The sequence below is a fragment of the Camelus bactrianus genome, chromosome 17 (assembly GCF_048773025.1).
Source record: "Camelus bactrianus isolate YW-2024 breed Bactrian camel chromosome 17, ASM4877302v1, whole genome shotgun sequence".
NCBI lineage: Eukaryota > Metazoa > Chordata > Mammalia > Artiodactyla > Camelidae > Camelus > Camelus bactrianus.
Window position 1 is genome coordinate 6,287,562 of NC_133555.1, and position 18,322 is coordinate 6,305,883.

Here is an 18,322-nt window from a genome sequence, read left to right on the forward strand (position 1 = left end):
CCAACTCTGGCCCACCTCCTGTCCCGACCCTCCCGCCTTTCTCCTTTTGTAGGCTCCCCCTCCTCCACCGTCTCGAAGCTCTAACCACTGTCCCTCGAGCTGCGGCGAATTTAGGAAGCACGCTCGAGAGTACTCTTCCGGTTTCTCCGGGGTCCGACCACTCCCTCACCGGAAGTAGGGCTCAATTGGATCCAAAGGTAACCAATCCGCGGAGGAATAAGAGGGGCCAATGAGAATCCGGCTTGGCGGCGAGTGGGCAGGCCTTTCCTTGGCGCCTCAGCTGTTGGCGCGCGACGGGCTCGCTGCCCGCCCTTGGCCTCAGGGTTTGTCTGCACTCGGCACGCCGTGGTGTCCGGTCCCCGCGCCCTCAGGCCCCAGCCCTCATTGCCTCATCTCAGAGCTTTGGGATTACTCAGGGCCTGCCGGCCCGCAGAACCAAGTCCTATCCCCCGCTGACCTCAGGGAGCTTTCCTCACCGAGCCTCTCCAGGCCGATGCTCGCCCTCTTCAGTCCGCCTCCCATGAACCCCCTCTGGGCCTGCTGAGCCCCTGCGGTGTCTCCATATTGTCGGGCTCCTGAGGATTCTGCCTTCGTGCTCGTGCGCTGAGCTGGCCCCCTCCGAGGCCTCTTCCTGAGCAGCGTTAGGCCTCCTCACAGACTACACCCGTCAGAAGCCTGCCTCCTCGGACTGTCCTGTCCAGGGACTGTCCCGCCTTCCGGCTGCCACGGCTGCTTCTTTCCTTCTAGGGCCTCCCTGCCTCGCACCCCCCTGACGACTGGGGCATGTGTAGGAACTGGGCCCGGCAGCCCAGGGAGGCTACAGGACCACGGACCAGTGTGTGCCCCGGGGTAGCCCAGTTGCCAGGGCCGGCTGCCTGGCCCAGGAAAGATTATGTAATTTCCTCCCTTCTGGAGAAAGACAAAAAACAAGGAGACAAGAACTCCATTTGAGTGTTTTTCCCCTTCTAGCCCAGTGATTTCTGAATGACTAGATTGCACATTCCTTAAGGGCAAGATTGGCAGCTGATTTATCTTTGTGTCCCACCCATCCAAAGCTCCTAGCTGGGGCCCCCTGGGAGCCTGGAAGAAGCTGCAAGGCCCCGGGACAGCTGCTTCCTGTGGTTATTTCATCTGTAGGCATGCCAGCCCACAGGTGGCCCAGCGCTTGGAGAGCATTTCTCCAATAAATGTTTAAATTGGAAGAGAAGGTGTCAAGGTTGGGAATGAACGAAACCTGCTTGGTCCCAAGCTAAAAGGAGGTCACAGCTATAGTGATTCTGAAGCAGCACTTGGACCATCCACTGGCAAGGCCTTGAAGCATCTGCAGTTTATGAAAGAATGGGCAGTACGCTCTGCCAGCAGATCCGCATACTGGTTAAAGAGCTAGCTTTTCAGACAAACAGACTTGAGTTCAAATCCTAGCTCTGTAACTTCCTAGTTGTGGGAACTTAGGCAAGTTACTCAATTTTTCTAGACCTCAGTGTCTTTGTGGAGACAACTACCCTATTACCCTGCCCCAATTATTGCAAGGATTATACAAAACTATACCTAAAGGTGCTTCAGCACAGGGTCTACCACTCAGTTAAGTGCATGGGAAGTAGGAGCTCTCATATTATCTTTGCTGTTATCTTATAAATGGAGCAGGCACAGCAGTCAGCAACCACTTGGGCCCAATTATTTACCATCCCTGGGAGACAGAACCTACCTTTTCATCTCTTTGCCTTGGCAGAAAGCAAGAACCAAGAATTCCAAACAGACCATTCATTTTCTAAGAATCAATATATTTTCTTCCTTTGAAATAAATACAAACCAGTTTGAAAGGTGGGGGAATCTATGGGAAGAAGGGAAGTGGGGACAGGCCCCTGTATTTTTTAGTACCAAATGACTCTGGCGCGACCCGGAAACGCAGTTACAAATGAGAATAATTTAAATTCTCCGCTAATTACAGTATTTACAACAGCAGGGGAGGGGGTCACCTAGTGCCCCTCTTCCGGGCTGGACAGACATCAATCCCACTGCTAGGCTGGGCAGATGCCCCCTCACCTTACCACCTCAGAGGCCTCAGGCCACTAGGCGGTTAGGGATTCTCCTGGCACGAGCAGGCATAGGTGATGGGATGGCCTGTTTTACGCAGTGTCCTAACCTTGGCCCACCACCCTGCGCTACAATGCCATGAGGTCTCTGGAGCTTTCTGGCCTGTGGGACCTCCTCTCTCATTGCGTGGAGCCGCCATGGGCCCTTGGAGTGTTCTGTACAGTCCAGCTGCACTCAGGGCGGGAGGGACCTCCCCCACCCAGCTTCCCCTGAGACTGGCCCCAAGACCAGGAATGAGTCAGTGCAGAGGCCGGTGCCACTCCAGGACAGTGAGCAAAGGGAAGGAGGGAGGTGGCAGGGCACTGTGGGTTGGGTTGTGCTGGACAGTATCAATCACTATCGCTGGTCTCACTGCTCTGCTCGCCCTGCACCTTGCTGCGGTGCTGCAGAGCCCTGTGGTAGGCAATCTGTACTGACTTGCGGATGTTGGATTTGCGGCCTTCCAGCATCTTCTCCTTGTCGAGATCCTGGTTCACACCCAGAGGAACCAGCTTAGTCCTGGGCAGCCACTGCCTGTAGGATGAGGTGAGGATCAAATGAGTCATCTCTTATCTGTAGGAAAGTAACAAGCACCAGCCTTCTTCACTTGATCATTCATTAAGAACCACCTTCTGAGTGCCCAGTCTGGGCCAGGCTCTGGTGGGAATTACAGAAACCAAGAGAGGCAGTCCATGCCCTTAAGGAACTGCTTAGCCTAGTGATGAAAAAGCCCAGTCAACAGTCACACTGGGGGGTAACCACAGGGTATTTATGGGTGAAAAAAGGAGCCCTGACCTAACCTGAAATAGGTGCCCTGTCTTGTGGGCTCCAGGCAGACTAAACTGACAATAAATATCCTCTACAATTAACAAGAGCAAAAGACTACATACATAATGTGATGGAACAGGGACTCAGAGCCTGAAAGCTTCTGCCTGCTTTATCCCTGTCTTGTTACCATGGAGGCAGAGGTAGGAACACTAAGTCTAGAAGCCACTTTAGGTGGGGAGCCACCCCCACATTTATCACAGTCACTTGGTTTCTAGCTACAGCTGTCTGTCAGCTGCTGCTCACTCAGTCTCTCAGACTCGTGGACAAGACTTGCTCAAAGATCTAAGTCCTTCCCCCAATGACTTATAGATAGCCCAGTCTGTCTGTTGCTGGAGTTTTCTGGCAGCCTGCCCCCATACCCAGAGTTGCATCTGTGGCTGTGAGTCACACCAAATGCTCCACTCCTCCCTTACCAGGTTCGCTTGTTGTCAAAGAAGAGGACGAGGTAGAGATGCTCTCGGGCTTCCTGGGTCATTTGTTCCCCAAGTTTCAGCACCTCCAGTGGGGGCACAGGGATGGGAACCCCATGGTGGAACATACCTTCCCGGGGCATCTTTGGATCAATGATCTAAGGGTGTAATAAGACCTTGGTTTAGTTCAGTCTCCTTCCCCAAGGCTTACCCTATCCAAGAATTTCCAGATTACCTCTGAAGTGGAGACAGAAAAAGATTATCATACAACTAGGGCTGCAATGCTCACCCTTGGCTTCTTCCCAGGCTGAACTATTTCAGAGCCCAAGGGCCAAAGGGAAGAAAAAGAGAAAGATGGAGCAACTAACCAGGGACCTCTCAGTGTCTGTCTGCCAAATACCTCTGTGTTCTGCTGCTCAGCAGAGAGTAGGAAAAGTCTGCTAATTCTGAGTCTGTGTCATGAGGTTAGAAGGCAAGAGGTATGACAAAAAAAAAGCAGAAGCCTACCAGAGCTGGGTACGATGGATACCCTCGGCATTTGGCCCACACCAGGTCCAGAGCATCCAGGGGGGAGTCCTCATCCTCTGACAGCCAGCCAGCTCCCCGGCCCAGACTCTTCCTCACCACTTCACAGGAATGGGAGAGAGGGGGCGGATCAGCAGCCAGGGGGCTGATAAGGCCCTGACACTGAGCCCCCGGCATCCCTGGCTTTGGGCGGGCGTACTTACTGCTGTGGCCCACGCCGCGGCCAGTGCCCACGGAGTAGGCCTCATTCTCAGTGCCTGAGGTGTCTTCACTGCTGTCCTCTGGGAATGTGCCCCGAGAGAAGGAGGGCTTGCCCCGGCCTTGTTTTGAGGGCGTTGTGCTGTGGACAAACCAGAAACTCAACTCAAAGAATGGGAAGATGTAGGGGGAATGCCATGGTGGGTATCCTCTCTTCTCTAAGCCCCCAGGGTCTAAGACTTCTGGAAAGCAGAGGCTAACTGAAGAATTTCAAACTCACAGCCCTCAGGGACTTGGGGTTGATATGACTGACGTGGGCTGGAATTAGCAGTAGTGATGCCCTATCTTAAGGCAACACTAGTCAGAATTGAAGATGTGGGTATATGCTACTCAGCCAGATCTGATTTTTAAAGAGAATACAGAAACTGGGAATTTTATATGGTACTTCTGGATTCACTAAAAAAAAACAACAAAAAAAAAAACCATGCCGGCCAAACAAAATACGTCTGCAGGACAAATCCAGGCCACAAGGCATCAGTTTATGCCCTCTGTTCTAAAATATGGGCTTAACCCTGGATGGTCCCCTGTGTTCCATTAGGGTGACAGTCTCAACTATTCCATTTATTTTGCAGAGAACCTTTGGCTTGAGCCACCTTAATCTAAGCTGGGACGGCTGCCACCGCACTCCCCATAAGGAAATCTGGAAGGGCATCCCGGAGGCAGGCCTGATCTGGAGGGCTGGTACCTGGTCCGGTCTGAGGCAGCGCTGCTGCTGCTGCTGCTGCTGGACTCAGAGTCGGAGCTGCTCCGGGGAAGGCTGCAGTCATTACGGTATACCAAGAAACTCTTCTTTACTGGCTGGTTTCCACCGCTGAAGCCATTGGCTGGTAAGTCTTGGTTGGGGGGAGGGGGAGGAGGGAAGGAATCGGTCAGGAAGATGTAGATCAGAGATCTACTGGGGATAAGAGGGGCTTAGAGCTTGGCTTTCCCTTCTGTGCTGGAAAATTCCTCCAACCTTGGCCAGCAGAGCTAGTGCTGGGCAGTGTCCACCACAGCTGGCCACAGCCCTGCCCCACCCCTCACACTTCCCTTGGCAGTTATTGGCCTTAGGACACAAATGGCTTAAAGGGCAGGAGATTCCCCAACGAGGATAAGAAGAGAAAAGGTAAAGTGATACAATGGAGGGGGCCCTGGATGGGAATCAAGCTGGGTCAGTGTCTCTGGGCTTCAGTTTCCCCATCTGTAAAACGGAGGAATTAAAGGATTCCTAAGGGTCCTTATAGCACTGACATACTACGGGCAAATAAGGGATAGGTGGGAGTTATATTGGAAAGAATGGCAGCTCTGCTAACTCTACTGGGGGGCTGGGTGAAGGAGAGGCTCACCCATTGGGGGGTCTTCTGTGGATTTATCACTGTCGCTGTCTGAACTCGAACTGGGCCGAGGGCTCCTACCCCGCTTGCGCTGACGCAGGGAGCCCATGATGGGGAGCTGGGGGGGCCCCACAGGACTGCCTCCGTGGCTGGGGGTCATCTGGCTCTCCCGGTTTTTGGGGGGCCGGCCCGGCCTCTTGGGCGGTCCAGCTGTCTTCGGGTTCTTTTTGGAGAACAGAACTGAGGTTCTCCTGCCCACCTCATGTGCGGGGGTTGAGGACATGTTGGGACCCAGGCCTGGAGCAGAGAAAGAGAGAAGGAGAGTTGGTGAGGGGCCTGGTACGGGAAGGGCATATGTCCAGGGTATGCCCTGGGTGTGTAGGACTGTAAGTCCAGCTAGACTTGAGGAGATAATTTGAGGGGCAGGAAGCTGGGAACATTGTCTCACACAAAGAGCCAGAGAGGCAGCTAAGAGGCCCCTAGTTGGGGAATGAGGGGAAAGTGCAGCTAGCTGTGCAGGAGGGACCTCTGCCCAGGGGATGGCAGGGGCCAAGAGTCTGCTGCAGAGTCAAAGTCTGGCTGGCCTTGGGGTCTACCACGCCATGGGGTTCAGACCTTTGCTTGTCTCCTGGCTGCTGCTCTCCTCGGCGGCACTGTCCGTCTGCCCATCCTTGTCACAGCCTGCTGGGTGGGGTGTCAGGCTGCCCCGGCTGGAGGGGCCATGCCGCTCAGGCCCATCCCGTCCAGTTTCCCGCTGGTGGGCTAGCTTCCGCCGCAAGGCCGTCATCTCTTTCTTGATCATCTTTGCACGCCGTGAGCGGCCCACGCTCTGCTTGCTGGCATTCACCTCATCCAGCCGCTCGAGCAACAACTTCAGCTGCTCTTCCACTGGCAGGTGCTTTTGGTTCTCCAGTAAGACCAGCCTCTCTTCCTCTGCTGCTGGGGGTGGGGATGGGGGGAAAGGTCAGGCTCAGGGCAGCCCTCTGGGCCCCTTAAACCTGGGCAGGCAGCAAGAAACCCACTCTTCTCCCTTCCGCTTCTGACCAGGAACGGCTGTAAAACAGCAGCACCAAGATGTGGAATGGTGAGGATTGCTGTCCATTCACCTAGTCTGGCTTCCTGGACAGCATTCCTGGGGATAGCCTGCCACTGCTCAGCCTAGCTGCTTCCTGCCTATACTGCCTGCTCCCAGGAGGGGACTTTTGGAAAGCTGTTCATCCCTGGCATTGGCCTCTATGGGTGTGTGTGACTTTTCACCCACCATCTTCGGCATGGTGTGGGGCCTCGTCTCCAGCCAGGCTGTGGGGGATATGCATGCCCGTCTCAAAGTCAATGCCCATTTTTTCTGCCTGGCGCCGGGCCTGGCGGAGCACAGCACCACCCTGCTCACGGAGCCGCACTGCTGCCCGGTAGAAGATGGTGTCCTTGGCATTATACTTGAGGCAGTTGCTGACGATGAGGTTGAAGTCCTCCTCAAAATCATCAAAGTTCAGGTAGCGGTAAGCCTCCAAGTTCTGCTTCATGGTGAAAAAGTCCATAGGCTTTTTGATGTGGTCTAGGTAGTCAGGCACCTGGGAGGACACGGCAGGTGTAGCTAAGTGGAGGTATGCTCCTCACTCCCCCAAACCCCTGTTCCTCACAACACCCCCCTGGAATGTATCCAGCAACCTCCTCCCACCACAGTTAGAGGCAGGCCTACAGCTCAGGGGAAAGGAAAGCTGGATTCTAGTCCTGACTTTACTAGTCACAAGCTATGTGAACTTGGCAAGTCTGTTAACCTCTCTGGGCCTTCTTTTCCTCACCTGGAAAACAGTAATGAAATTACAGCTCTATCTACCTCCTAGAGCCACATGAGGCTTTAGCAAGAAAATGGCTAGAGGAATCCTCTGGAAATACCAACACCTTGCATTCCTATAGCTCTTTTAACTTATCATTGACATTTATAGGAAGGCTGCTGCCTCAGGCTTCTCGTTTTATACCTTTTAGAGAGAAGAGTCTGCCAGTCAGGACCTAGGGCTTCAGAGATGGTTCTTTAGGTGCTGAGCCTTCTAAATTCTCCGTTCTAGGGTTCAGCACCTGGAAAGTGTCTTCCTGCCCTGGGATTATTCATTTGGCAGACTCAGTCCCTGCCTCTGGGGTAGGAGTGCAGATTGCCTCCTATTCTGGGCCTTGAGGTATGACAGGGACAAGACAGAGTCCAGGTGATGCATGTGGCTCCAGTCCATTCTGGAGCCCCAGAGCCACCAGCCCCTCTCTTCAAGGCCCCCTCCTAGTCCCTGGCCCAGACCTGCAGCAGGGGTCCAACTGGGAGAGGAACAGAAAGAAGGTGGGGTGAGGGGAAGGGATTCTTACTTCGTCCAATTCGGTTACCTCAGACAGAGGGACCGGCTCGCTGAAGATGTTGCCTGTATCCTTCTCTTGGAGTTGCTCCAAGGTTTTTCGAAGGAGGATGAGGAACGGGGTCAGCTGCATCTCCATGGCGATCTGCTGGACCTTGATCTGACACACACAAAGGCCCAATCAGCCAGGCCTGGGCCAGTCCCTTGGCAGAGAGGTCTGAGGAGATGGTTGCAGCTGATTTGGGAACTCGCCTTCCTTCCACCCCCTGCAGCTAGGTTTATGTGACCACTCTGGACTTTCCCTCTCTTAACACCCAACACCAGCTACCTGCCTCACATAATTTAGGATTCCATTCACACTCTCCTGTGACATTCTGCTTTCAGTGAGCCTGAGAGCACACTGAGCTCTAGGAGACTTGACTCCAGCATCATCCCTGTTGCTTCCCGGCCAAGAGACACATGCTTTTTCTCTGTTTTCGGTTTTCCCAGATCTGCTTTCCCCACCATAAAAAAGAGTTGGCTCAGGAGTCTCACCGTCTCCCTTTTGAGTTTCTCCCGCTTGCGGATCAGCTCCACCAGCAGCCGTGCTCGCTCCAGGTCATGCCGAAGCCGCTGCCAGGACTTAAGCTGTTCTTTGAGGGCCCAGTTCTTATCCTCAGAATCTCTCTGTAGATGCAAAAGGGAGATCAGGAGATGATGAGAGAGCCAGAGGGAAGGAGAGCCCTGTAAACTGGGATCAAGGGCAGGTAAAGCCAAAGGAGGGAGCAGAGTGACTTATTGGCAGGCTCGCCAACTGAAGTCGGTGCTTGGAATGTGCATGTTGTGAATGAATGGATGAACACCTAGGAACAATGCGTTTCTGTAAGGGTTGCATCCTGAGCCTGGTTTGAGGGTTAGCTTAAAGGAGGAAAAAGCCCAAGCCCTCAGACACTGGAAACTACAGTCACAAATCTCAGTCCTCGTCCCCCCGGCACTGGTTCCTAGCACCCACAGGGAATCTGACACAGTACCCCGACTTGGTCACAGTTCCTCTGAGACTGCAGGTGCGTCTGCAGGCGACGCAGCAGTGGGACCCCGTTCCGTGACTGCCGCTTCAGCGTCCAGTAGCTGTGCAGCCTCTGCATGAACTGGCTCTTCCTTTGGATGGTCAGGCGGTTAGTGATTTTACTGAGCCTAGGAAGCAGGGGAGCAAAGAGAAAAAAACTCTTGGGGCCTGATTTTCTTAAGCAGAACAGGGGTCTCTGGCCAGTGAGAGTTTCTGAGTGGGGCTGAATAGGGACTTTATCTACTGTCAAAAAGGCCTGTAACACTGGGCTTAAAGCACAGAAAAGCAAACGGAGCCATCAACGGCCTTCAGTGGACAGGAAGCCAAGCTCCCAGCACTAAGCCAGATCCCAAACCCTGTTCACCAAGGGGGTCAGGGAGCTTGGCCCCTATGAGTGCTCTTGTCACTGAAGCCCAGAGTTCTATCTGACCCTGGGAGACCCAACTCAGACTGAGCCTGGGAGGCTTTTAAGATGCAGTACTACTGCACAGCAGTAAACTACAGGAAATCGGCGAGAGAGCGCAAGAGAAAGTCAAAAACATCACAGCCCTCATTTGGACTTATTTGTGGCGGTAACCATTTCACAACTCCTTGCGTGTTTCCTTCCCCCTTTTTTGTTCCACTTTTCCCTTCAGAGTCAGACAACTACTTCTGTTGGGCTGGGGCTATTCTATCTTTTCTCCCAACTTAAACCACACCATCAAAATGGAAGGCAGTTTAAAACACCTGTTAGCTCTTCCAGATGAAGTTTCTGGTTCCTAATGTAAAAGTCAAGTGACCTGCTAGATCTAACTTCTTCTGAAATTGTTTTTGTTGTTTTTTAAAAAATTTTCTATGTAGCTCCTGATGGGAAGAAGATAACACAACCCTATTACTCCACTCGGGGGGCTGTCAGTCTCCAACACAACTTCGTCCCACAGCAGCCTGTCCACATACCTGTGTGGCGGGATGCAGGGCACAGACACCACAGGTGCCGCCGCCCGCTTCTCTGCCAGGATCTTCCTCGCCTTCTTCATCTTGATCCGGGACTTGGCCTTGGCTTTCTTGACCTTCTCTGAGCTCCAGCTCTTACCCTCATCCTCCTCCTCATCCTCCTCCTCCTCCCCCTCACTGTGGGACAGGGCAGGCAGGCGGCGTGCTGACCCTGGGGGGGTGTGGATGTCGCAGTAGGCAGTCTTGCGGACGCTGAAGGAGGTACCATTAGCACCTGTCTCCCGCACAGGCTCCATCTTCATGTAAAGGCCGGCCTGCTGGGCACATGTCACATGGAAGGCTGTGTAGCAGTTGGCCTTGTGGCACTGGATGCAGGCCCCTGAGCCCCGCTGTTTGCAAATGTAGCAGGTCAGCTTCCAGCGAGCTGGTGGGATGTGCTCGATGCTGTCGATGGGCTCCAGGAAGACCGTGTTGGCAAAGCAGACCTCAGGGATCCACAGGGCACACACCACATGGGCCCAGCGCCCATCATCTGTCTGCTTGAAGGCACCACCCTTGTTGGGGCACAAGGCGCAGTCCACAGCACGGGAGGGTGACTGCAGACAGCGGCGGCACAACCACTGGCCCTCAGGGATGTAGGGGACACCGTAGCACTCCTGGTGCACAGCCAGGTTGCACATGTCACAGAAGAGGATGACGTTGCTGTTCTGGCACTCACCATCATTGCAGATACAGCACACAGCATCCTCATCCACTAGCGCATTGGGGTCGCCTTTATTGTGGCTCTCAAAGTAGGACTCTTTCTCCAGCCGGTCCATTAAGTACTCAAAGATCTCCTGTGGAATGGGACTCACACCCTCCGTCTTCCGCCGCTCGTTCATGATATCCAGCCAGATGTAGTCCTCCTCGTCCATGTCATACTCCACCTCCTCATCCAGCTCCTCCGCTGACTTCTCGATGTACCTGCAGTGCACACAGGCAGCTCGGCATCACATGGTTGAGCCTTCCCTCCCTTAGAGACAACGGGCTCCAGGTGCTGAGCGCTTACTCTATTCCAGGCCTGTGCCTTCACATATGTGTCGTCTCATTCTACCCTCAACTCAATCCCAGGTACTACCGGTCCTACAGTCATTCCTGTTTTGCAGAAAAGGAAACCTAACCTTTGGGGAGGTTAATTCACCTGCCCTAGCCCTCTGTCTCTTGTGAAAGTGGTAGAGCTGAGAGATGAACCAAGGCCTGCCAATTCTAAAGCTCATGTCCCAGCGGCTACATTGTCTCCTTCAAGGTGCAGAGGCTCAGCCAGACCCCTGAAGGGACAAGGGTGGTGAGCTAGGACCCATTACTGGGGTGGTCTGGGTAATGGTGCAAAGTCAGGGGAAGGAAGGTCCTCAGTTATCACCTGCAAATTATATGTAAGTTATTTTAGCACTAGCTGGCCGTGTCCCTGAATGGAGCTGCTGTGGGTCTTCTGTCAGCTGGTGCGAGCATCAGCTCAGGGCTCCCTCAAACTCTGGGTAGTCTTTGCTCTCTGAAAAGCCTTAGGAGATGAGTCAGAATAGGTAAGATTTACTGAGCAGTTACTGTGAGCTAGGCACGGTGCTAAGTTATCACATTTATTTTCCCCACAGCCATAGGGTCAGTGTTCTTAATACCCTCACTTTGTAGGTGAGGAGACTGAAGCTCTGAGAAGTTAATTAACTGCCCAACACAGACAGGCCACACAAGCAGGAATGGCAGAGCAAGGATTCAAACTCCACCCTTTGGCACGCACGGGGCCAGCGGGACTGGAGCAGAGGGCTGCTCCACATGCCTGGGGTACAGAGCAGACTCCCCACCCTCGGCCACGCGTGCACACTCTAGGCGACCTGATTCCCACCCTGTACAGCTACAGGGAGCTATGATGGAAAGAACAGGGCTTCGGCTTCTAAGAAACCTGGGTTTAGATCCTGGCTCTGCTACTTTGTGACCTTCAGGACATCCGTGCTCTTTTCTGAACCTGTTTTATCGATGGTAGAATGAGGATAACACTGCTTACTCCCAAAGACACTGTCAGGATTAAATGGAACTACAAAAACAAGCGGGCTCAATCAAGTGGCACATAGCAGGCCCTAGATAAAATGTTAGTTCCTGCCGCTCCTGTCTCCTGTCCACAAGGAAAATGGGGCTCTGGGGAATAGAGCAGGCCAAGAGGGCAAGGGCCCCAGAGCCACGGTCTACACGACCGCAGGCCAGGGAGCTAACCACCCCGGGCCTTGGTTTCTGTATCTGTAAGGAGGTGATGCTAACCTTAACCTCTTTCATGCACTGTTGTGAACATTAAACGAGTTAATACAGGTAGAATGCTTAGAACAGTACCTGGCATGAAGCAAGTACTCAATTTATCTTAGCTTTGTCATTAGTTTTTGCATACCTCTGACCTACCTTGCCTTGTACTGCACTGTTCATATGTCTTAACTTCTCCACTGCTGGACAGAGGCAGGGACCATGTCTGATTCACCACACAGAAAGAGGCACTCAGTTGTTCACTTGAAAGGCATTTTGGGGGTGGAAGAAAGGAGAGACTAAAATGCTAAAATGCTATGTCTCTCAGAAGCAGCGCCTTCCTTAGTCCTTTACCTCTTCCCCAAGATGGCTTTAATGTTTTCATCCTTGAAAAAGGGTGTGGCTCAGGGCTAGTGTGGACCATCTGGTCCCTTCCAGGCCTTGGCACCTGCTCTCAACCTCTTTTCTGCCATGGCATACGTGACATTACATGGTGGTGCATAACACACTCCCACGGTGCACCCAGATTACAGGCTGCAGCACAGACAAGGTAGGCTACATGTTATGTACAATTCCTGGCACACCAGCTGACACTCCGCCCTCTCTCTCCCCCTCAAGAAAGCACATCAGATGCGAGCAAGAGAAAATGGTATTATTAGAGAGATGACCTCAAATCTTCTCAAATTTATATAAAAAGCAAATCATTTCCAAAACAGGCAGTTCTGCTAACAGTAGCAACAAATTACATGCAACACACCTCCCAACTGATTGCAGTGCACCAGCTGAGAACTGCTGCCTGGAGAACAGATCTGATCCCCAGGAGGAAAGAGTGAATCTGAGTGGAGGGAGGAAGAAAAGGAGCAAAAGGAGATGAGCTGGGCTGCTTATCAGAGCACAGAGCACACTGAAGAGCCATCAGGAGGGAGGGCAGGCCCAGAGAGGGGTGAGCATGGCAGTCAGGACCAAAAGAGAGGAGAGACAGTGGAAAGCCAGAAGGAGCTGGAGCTGGGGTGGACAGACCAAAGAACAGAAGAGAGGAAGGGGAGACTGGCTGATGTGCGAATGGGGTGAGAGGAAGGCGACACACTGGGCCAAATCACTTGGGTTCCCAAAGATTTGCTTAAAAAGAAGTGAGATTTAATATAATATCATGTGGGTTGCGCTTTTGGTAAATACTACTTTTCACATAAGAACCTTTACAACAAGCCCTTCTCAGAGATCAGGCCTTCTGATTAGCTGTTACCAAAGACTGCTGCTTAACTAACTCATCCGAACGCCCTCTTTGCCTTGGATGCCAAGACTCTCAGGGAGAAGTTTCACACTTGGTTTTTATTCCATCCTTCCGCTAGGGTTTCTGTATATAGTTTCACCACCATACTTCCCCAACTCCTTCATTTTTTACCTCATGTCAAAGGAATTTAGCCTTATGCCTGTGATTTTATTAGGAGCCACTGTGACTAATTTTTGGAAGGAAGTAGGGTACCAAGAAAAAATTAAGTGAAACAAATAAAAGGGTCCTTGGAGAAGTACAAAACATAGGTGACAAAAATACTGCTTACACATGCTAAAGAATGGGTGACAGTAATAGAACAAGGAATAAGAAAACTACTTCTGCAGATTTACAAATCGCTTTTAGGACCTTATGAAGTCAGTGTCCCTAGTCTTGCACCTATAGGCTGGCAGAGGAAAGCTACACCTCCTCTGCAGCTGGGGTCACCAGACCAGCAGAAGCCAGATGCCTTTCCCAAGGTCACACAGTGATGGAACAGAAAGGGTCAGGAAAAAAATAACTGGAGCTTCTGCTACTGTGGACATAGTGCAGCTTTGGAGTCAGAGGAACCTGGGTTTGAACCTGGTTCAGTTATCTACCGGCACGTGACTTTTGGTAGGTCTGGTCCATTTTCTCATCTGTGAAATGAGAATACCCACCTGAGTAACTTGTGAGAAGAGAAAAGGGCCACCCCGCGCAGGGCACGCAGCCGTGCACGGTAAGTGCCACCGTCATTAGCTGGGGCACTTTTCCTCTCACTGCCTGGCAGGCCCAGTGTGCTTCTGCAACCCTCTATCCCAGCCACTCTGTGAGCTGCCGCCTGTCACCTGTCTTTGCCTCCTGAGCCCTGCTTGACCAGTTCTCCAGAGTCGGGAGGTGGAGGGGGCCTTACCGGTAGTAAGAGGTCGGCCGGGGCGGGGCATCAGGGGTGTCCTGCTCCAGCTCCCGGTACACCACCTCGGGCAGCTTGGGCGTGGTGCTCGCAGAAGCATTGTGGTGGTGGTGGTGGTTGGAGTCCTTGCGCTTCTCCTTGTTCTTATGCTTGCCTGACTTGGGAGTAGCAGCCGGCGTCTCGGTGTTCTCCTTATTGCTGCCGTTCTCAGGGGCCTCCTCGGGGGCCTCCTCATCCTCTGACACCACATCCAGGTTGTCAAAGATGCTGATGCGGTGGACGCGGCCGTGCAGGTCCACCTCCACCATGCGCTGGGCCTGTGCGTAGCTCATCACCTCACGGCCGGGTGACTGGGATACCTCTGAGGGGCTAGGCGACTGCTTGTTGGCCGGGCGTGACTGGCGTCCCTTCTTCTTGTGCTTGCGGAGTGGAGTCTGCTGTGGGGGCGGTGGGTTGTCGTGGTCATAGTGGTACAGGTGGTACTCAATACCGCTGTAACTCTTGTAGACCTTGCGGCAGGTCTCCACTGGGCATTCATAGGGCGGCTTAGTTGCCCGCAAGTTGTGGCAGAAAGTCTTCACGTCAAAGTCCACCCCCATGCTGTCACATCTAGAATGTACAGATCAATTAGCATTGGCCTGGGGAAGACTGCTTGGCTGCCCACTCCAATCTCTCCAGCCCTCCCTCTCCTCAAGGGTCCTGGCCAGCATCTCCAAATGCCATCTCCACACCATGGCCACAGTCTGAGCCTTATCACCTCTTGCCTAGCCATCCTGCCCTATGTCTCAGTTCTAGCCTCATCTCACATAATGTGTCCAGAATGATCTTTCTACCAAGTAGCAATGATCATGTGAGCCTCTTGATTAAAAGTCTCCTGATGCTCCCCACTTACTTCAAGATAATATCCAAGCTCCTTACGGTGATATTCGGGGTGTTCTTTTCACTGTCTGGCCCTAGTTCTCCTTTCGAGATTCTTCTTTTCACCAGTTACAGCTGTACTTCCGTCCACCCAGGGCAAACTGCCATTCCCTGAATGTTATAACTTCTTATTCCTTCAAGATGATCTCTATTTAGAATGCCTTCTATCTTCTCTGATTGGTGACCTCCTACTCATTCTTCAAAACCTAGCTCAAATGTCACTTCTTCTGTTATTACTTCTTTGTCTCTCCCATGGGGAGCTGTGTTTCCACATGGTTTCATTCTCACCTCCTCCATGGCATCACCACAGTGGAAGTTCTCTGTCTCTTCCTGTTAAGACTGGAGGCTGTGCAGTGCAGACACTGAAGCCTACCCATCTCTGTATTTCCAGTGCCTGGCATGTAGTGTAGTTCTGGCAAATGAATAAATAACCTGTTGAATGAATAGCTAAATGGGAAGATCACCAGATCTGGAGCTGAGAGTGATGGCTGAAGGCTAGTGTCAGCCCATATAGAAGCATGAATGGGTAGCCAATGATGTGGTCCTGGGCTCCAGCAGAAATCACTGGGTTATAGAAAACATTAGTTCATTTCTGAGGTCTTGAGGGTAAGCCTATGCCCTGGCCCTGGGAGTGGTACCAGGCCCAAGGGTACGAACAGGAACATGACAATCTGGGCACACTCAGCTCCATGCTGGTCCCCAAAGCCCTCCCTTCCTCCTCTCCTCCTTTCCTGGATGAGTGGAGTCAGCAGATGGCACCAGCCCCCAGGAAGCCCAGCTTGGTCAGAGACTGCCCCAATTTCTCCAGGCCTAGTTGAGTTCAACAATTTAACTATGAGCTTGGCACCATTCCAGGCAAAGCCACCCTGAGCTCCCTGAATAACAGTGACCCTTCTTGGCCCCTCTCCTGCGACTTAACCAATCTAGTGAGCTGTTTCAGCCTCTCTGGTAAAACCCCTGATTGCCCTATCAGTAGAACTACTCCTTTAACTCCAACTTGCTCCTACATTCTACCTGCAGCTGTGTCTTTAAACACAAACCAATCAAAGGCACAAACAAGCTTTCCTCTTTCAACGATGGGTCCCTGGTGAACGCAGCAGCTCTGCTACCCTGGCTCCCTAGGCAGCACAGAGTCCCCGGCAAATGTCCCGCTGGGACTCAGCAGCAGAAGCACAGAGGAGAAACACGGGAATTTAGATCTGAAAGCCCGTGGGGAGGGCCCCAGGCCCTAGAGTATGGCGGTGGCATCTGGCCCAGGAGCTCAGAGGGCTGGAGGAAGTAGGGGGCGGAGGCCAGAGGGATCAGGCTAGGCCCAGGAGGTGCCCGCAGCCCTCTCCCGGATGCGGCTACGTTTCCCCTTTGTCGAAGTGTAACAAGTTAAACAAGGCTCCCCTCCTGCCATTGGCCCAGGCAGCCCCGAAGGATACACTGTAGCCCCGGGATGCCGGCTGCGAACCAATGCACTGTCAGTTCTCTGGGCCAGAGTCGCCCGAGGGACACTCGGGCCGGGCAGCTCAGTGTGCGCCCCACGAAAGTAGCCTACCCCTTCCCCTCTGGCCACTCCCGCCCTGGTCCCAGGCCCGCACTCACCGGCCACCTCGAGTCCGGGCTCATCGCCGGGGACGCCCGCCGGGGCTCCGACCCCACTTGGGGAGGCCGGCGGGGAAAGACGGGGCGGGGAGAGGAGCCCCAACTCCAAAGACTGCAGACCTAGCCACCCTGGCCCCCTGCCGCCCCACGCTCTGGCCCGGCTCCCCGGGATTCCCGCGCTGACCCCTGCCGCTCCCAGTCCCGCCGGCGCCCCGGTGTCTCAATTCCGGCGGCCGCCGCCCTTTTCGAGAGCCCCTAAGTAGCTCGGCCTCGGGACCCGGCGCCGCCGGAACAATGGAGGTTCCCGGAGGCAGCGCGGGGACGGCGGCGGCTGAGACGGTGGCGGCAAAGGCAGTGGCAGCGGCGGCGGCAGCAGCGGCGGCGACGGCGTCTGCGCAGGGTAAACGCGGCGCCGCGGCGCTGCCGAGCTGCACTTTCGCCACAGATCCCCGCCCGCCCACTGAGGCTCGAGAGGCCATTCTCCGAGATTCGGAAGGGCCCCTGGACACTCCACAGGGCTTTTCCAGCACCTCCACCTCAGAGTTGAGTTTCTGGAGACTGAAGTCCCGGTACTCGGTATCCGGAGTGGTCGGGCCGTTTGTAGCGAATCTGCGGCCACGGACGGTGAGCGCGGGACTAGGCGTGAGGAGCCCGCCCTTCTCCCTTCCCCCTCTGCCTCCTCCCTCCCTCCTCCCTCCCTCCTGCTGGCGCCGCGGCTGCGGTAGGGACCTGGCCTTGGTCTCCGAGGGAGGCGGCGAGGCGGGGCCGGAGCTACGGGGCGGGGTTGGGGGCAGGGCCAGGAGCAAGAGGGACGCGGGCTAGAGCCTAAGGGAGACCCGGAGTTATGGGTACGGGCGGGGCGGGGTTGGAAGAGAATAAACCAGTCTATGGGGCGGGGTTTGCAGTGAGTGGGCGGGGCCATCGGTAAAGCAGGCCCCAGTATGGCGAATAGGGGCTGAGCACCGGGTAAAGGGTGGGACTAAACAGAAGAGTGGGCCCCAGGAAAGAAAGGGCGGGGCTTTGGATGGGCATGGAACTTGGAGCTGGGCTGGGGAGGATAGAGCTGGGAAAAAGGAGGCCACTCTGAAGGGAAAGGGCGGGGCTTAGAAAAGGTAAAGGGCGGGGTTGGAGGGAAAGGTGTGGCTCCGAAAGTAGCTTCTGGATTGGGGACGGTGCAGGGGCTGGTGGGGTATGAAAGAGCTTGTGTACCTAAAATGGGATTCAGATGCTGGGAATCCTTAAGGTTGGCGGGAAATGTTTCATGGCTACGAACAGAGCTGGTTTTAATGGACTGGGTCACTTGGTAGCTATGTGAACTTGGACAAGTTGTTAAGTTCTTCCTACCTCCTATAACTTATTCGTAAAGTGGAGCTCGAAAACATCATTGTCAGTTCTTGGGGGTTTCGGAGGACGTGGGTGCCAGGAAGAGTCCACTTGTTGAACAATGCTTGTTCCTGAGCCTCTCCAGTTTTGCCATCCAAGAGGAGCATGAAAGGGTCTTCCAGGGCTCTGAGGCAAAGCCCAAAGCATTGGAAGCTTCTATTTTATCTTAATACAAACCTTGCATTCAACCCACTATAAAGTATGTGTTTTCATATACAGTATCTTCCCCAAAACATCCTAATAAAATCGACACTGATCGGATTTGCTGGTTAAGATCTTGGGA

The 18,322-nt window shown here is 53.7% G+C and overlaps 1 protein-coding gene across 10 annotated transcripts; it reads right to left on the reverse strand.

The window, feature by feature from the left end:
- Positions 1 to 1,760: 1,760 nt before the first annotated feature.
- On the reverse strand, positions 1,761 to 17,080 carry BRPF1 (bromodomain and PHD finger containing 1). 10 transcript variants are annotated; one of them, XM_045515299.2, is made up of 14 exons: positions 16,657 to 17,079; positions 14,149 to 14,757; positions 9,728 to 10,687; positions 8,757 to 8,919; positions 8,281 to 8,412; positions 7,778 to 7,906; positions 6,669 to 6,978; positions 6,023 to 6,343; positions 5,420 to 5,704; positions 4,780 to 4,927; positions 4,040 to 4,176; positions 3,819 to 3,937; positions 3,315 to 3,469; positions 1,761 to 2,607 (listed from the first exon to the last, which is right to left on the reverse strand). In XM_045515299.2, exons 2-14 carry the CDS (start codon positions 14,745 to 14,747, stop codon positions 2,424 to 2,426), a joined length of 3,642 nt encoding a protein of 1,213 aa, XP_045371255.1. In that variant the 5' UTR covers positions 14,748 to 14,757; positions 16,657 to 17,079; the 3' UTR covers positions 1,761 to 2,423. The 10 variants fall into 10 exon arrangements, with proteins under 10 accessions (XP_045371255.1, XP_010951309.1, XP_010951308.1 ...); XM_010953007.3 differs by having other exon boundaries at positions 6,023 to 6,346; XM_010953006.3 differs by having other exon boundaries at positions 7,760 to 7,906.
- Between the last annotated feature and the right edge of the window lie 1,242 nt (positions 17,081 to 18,322).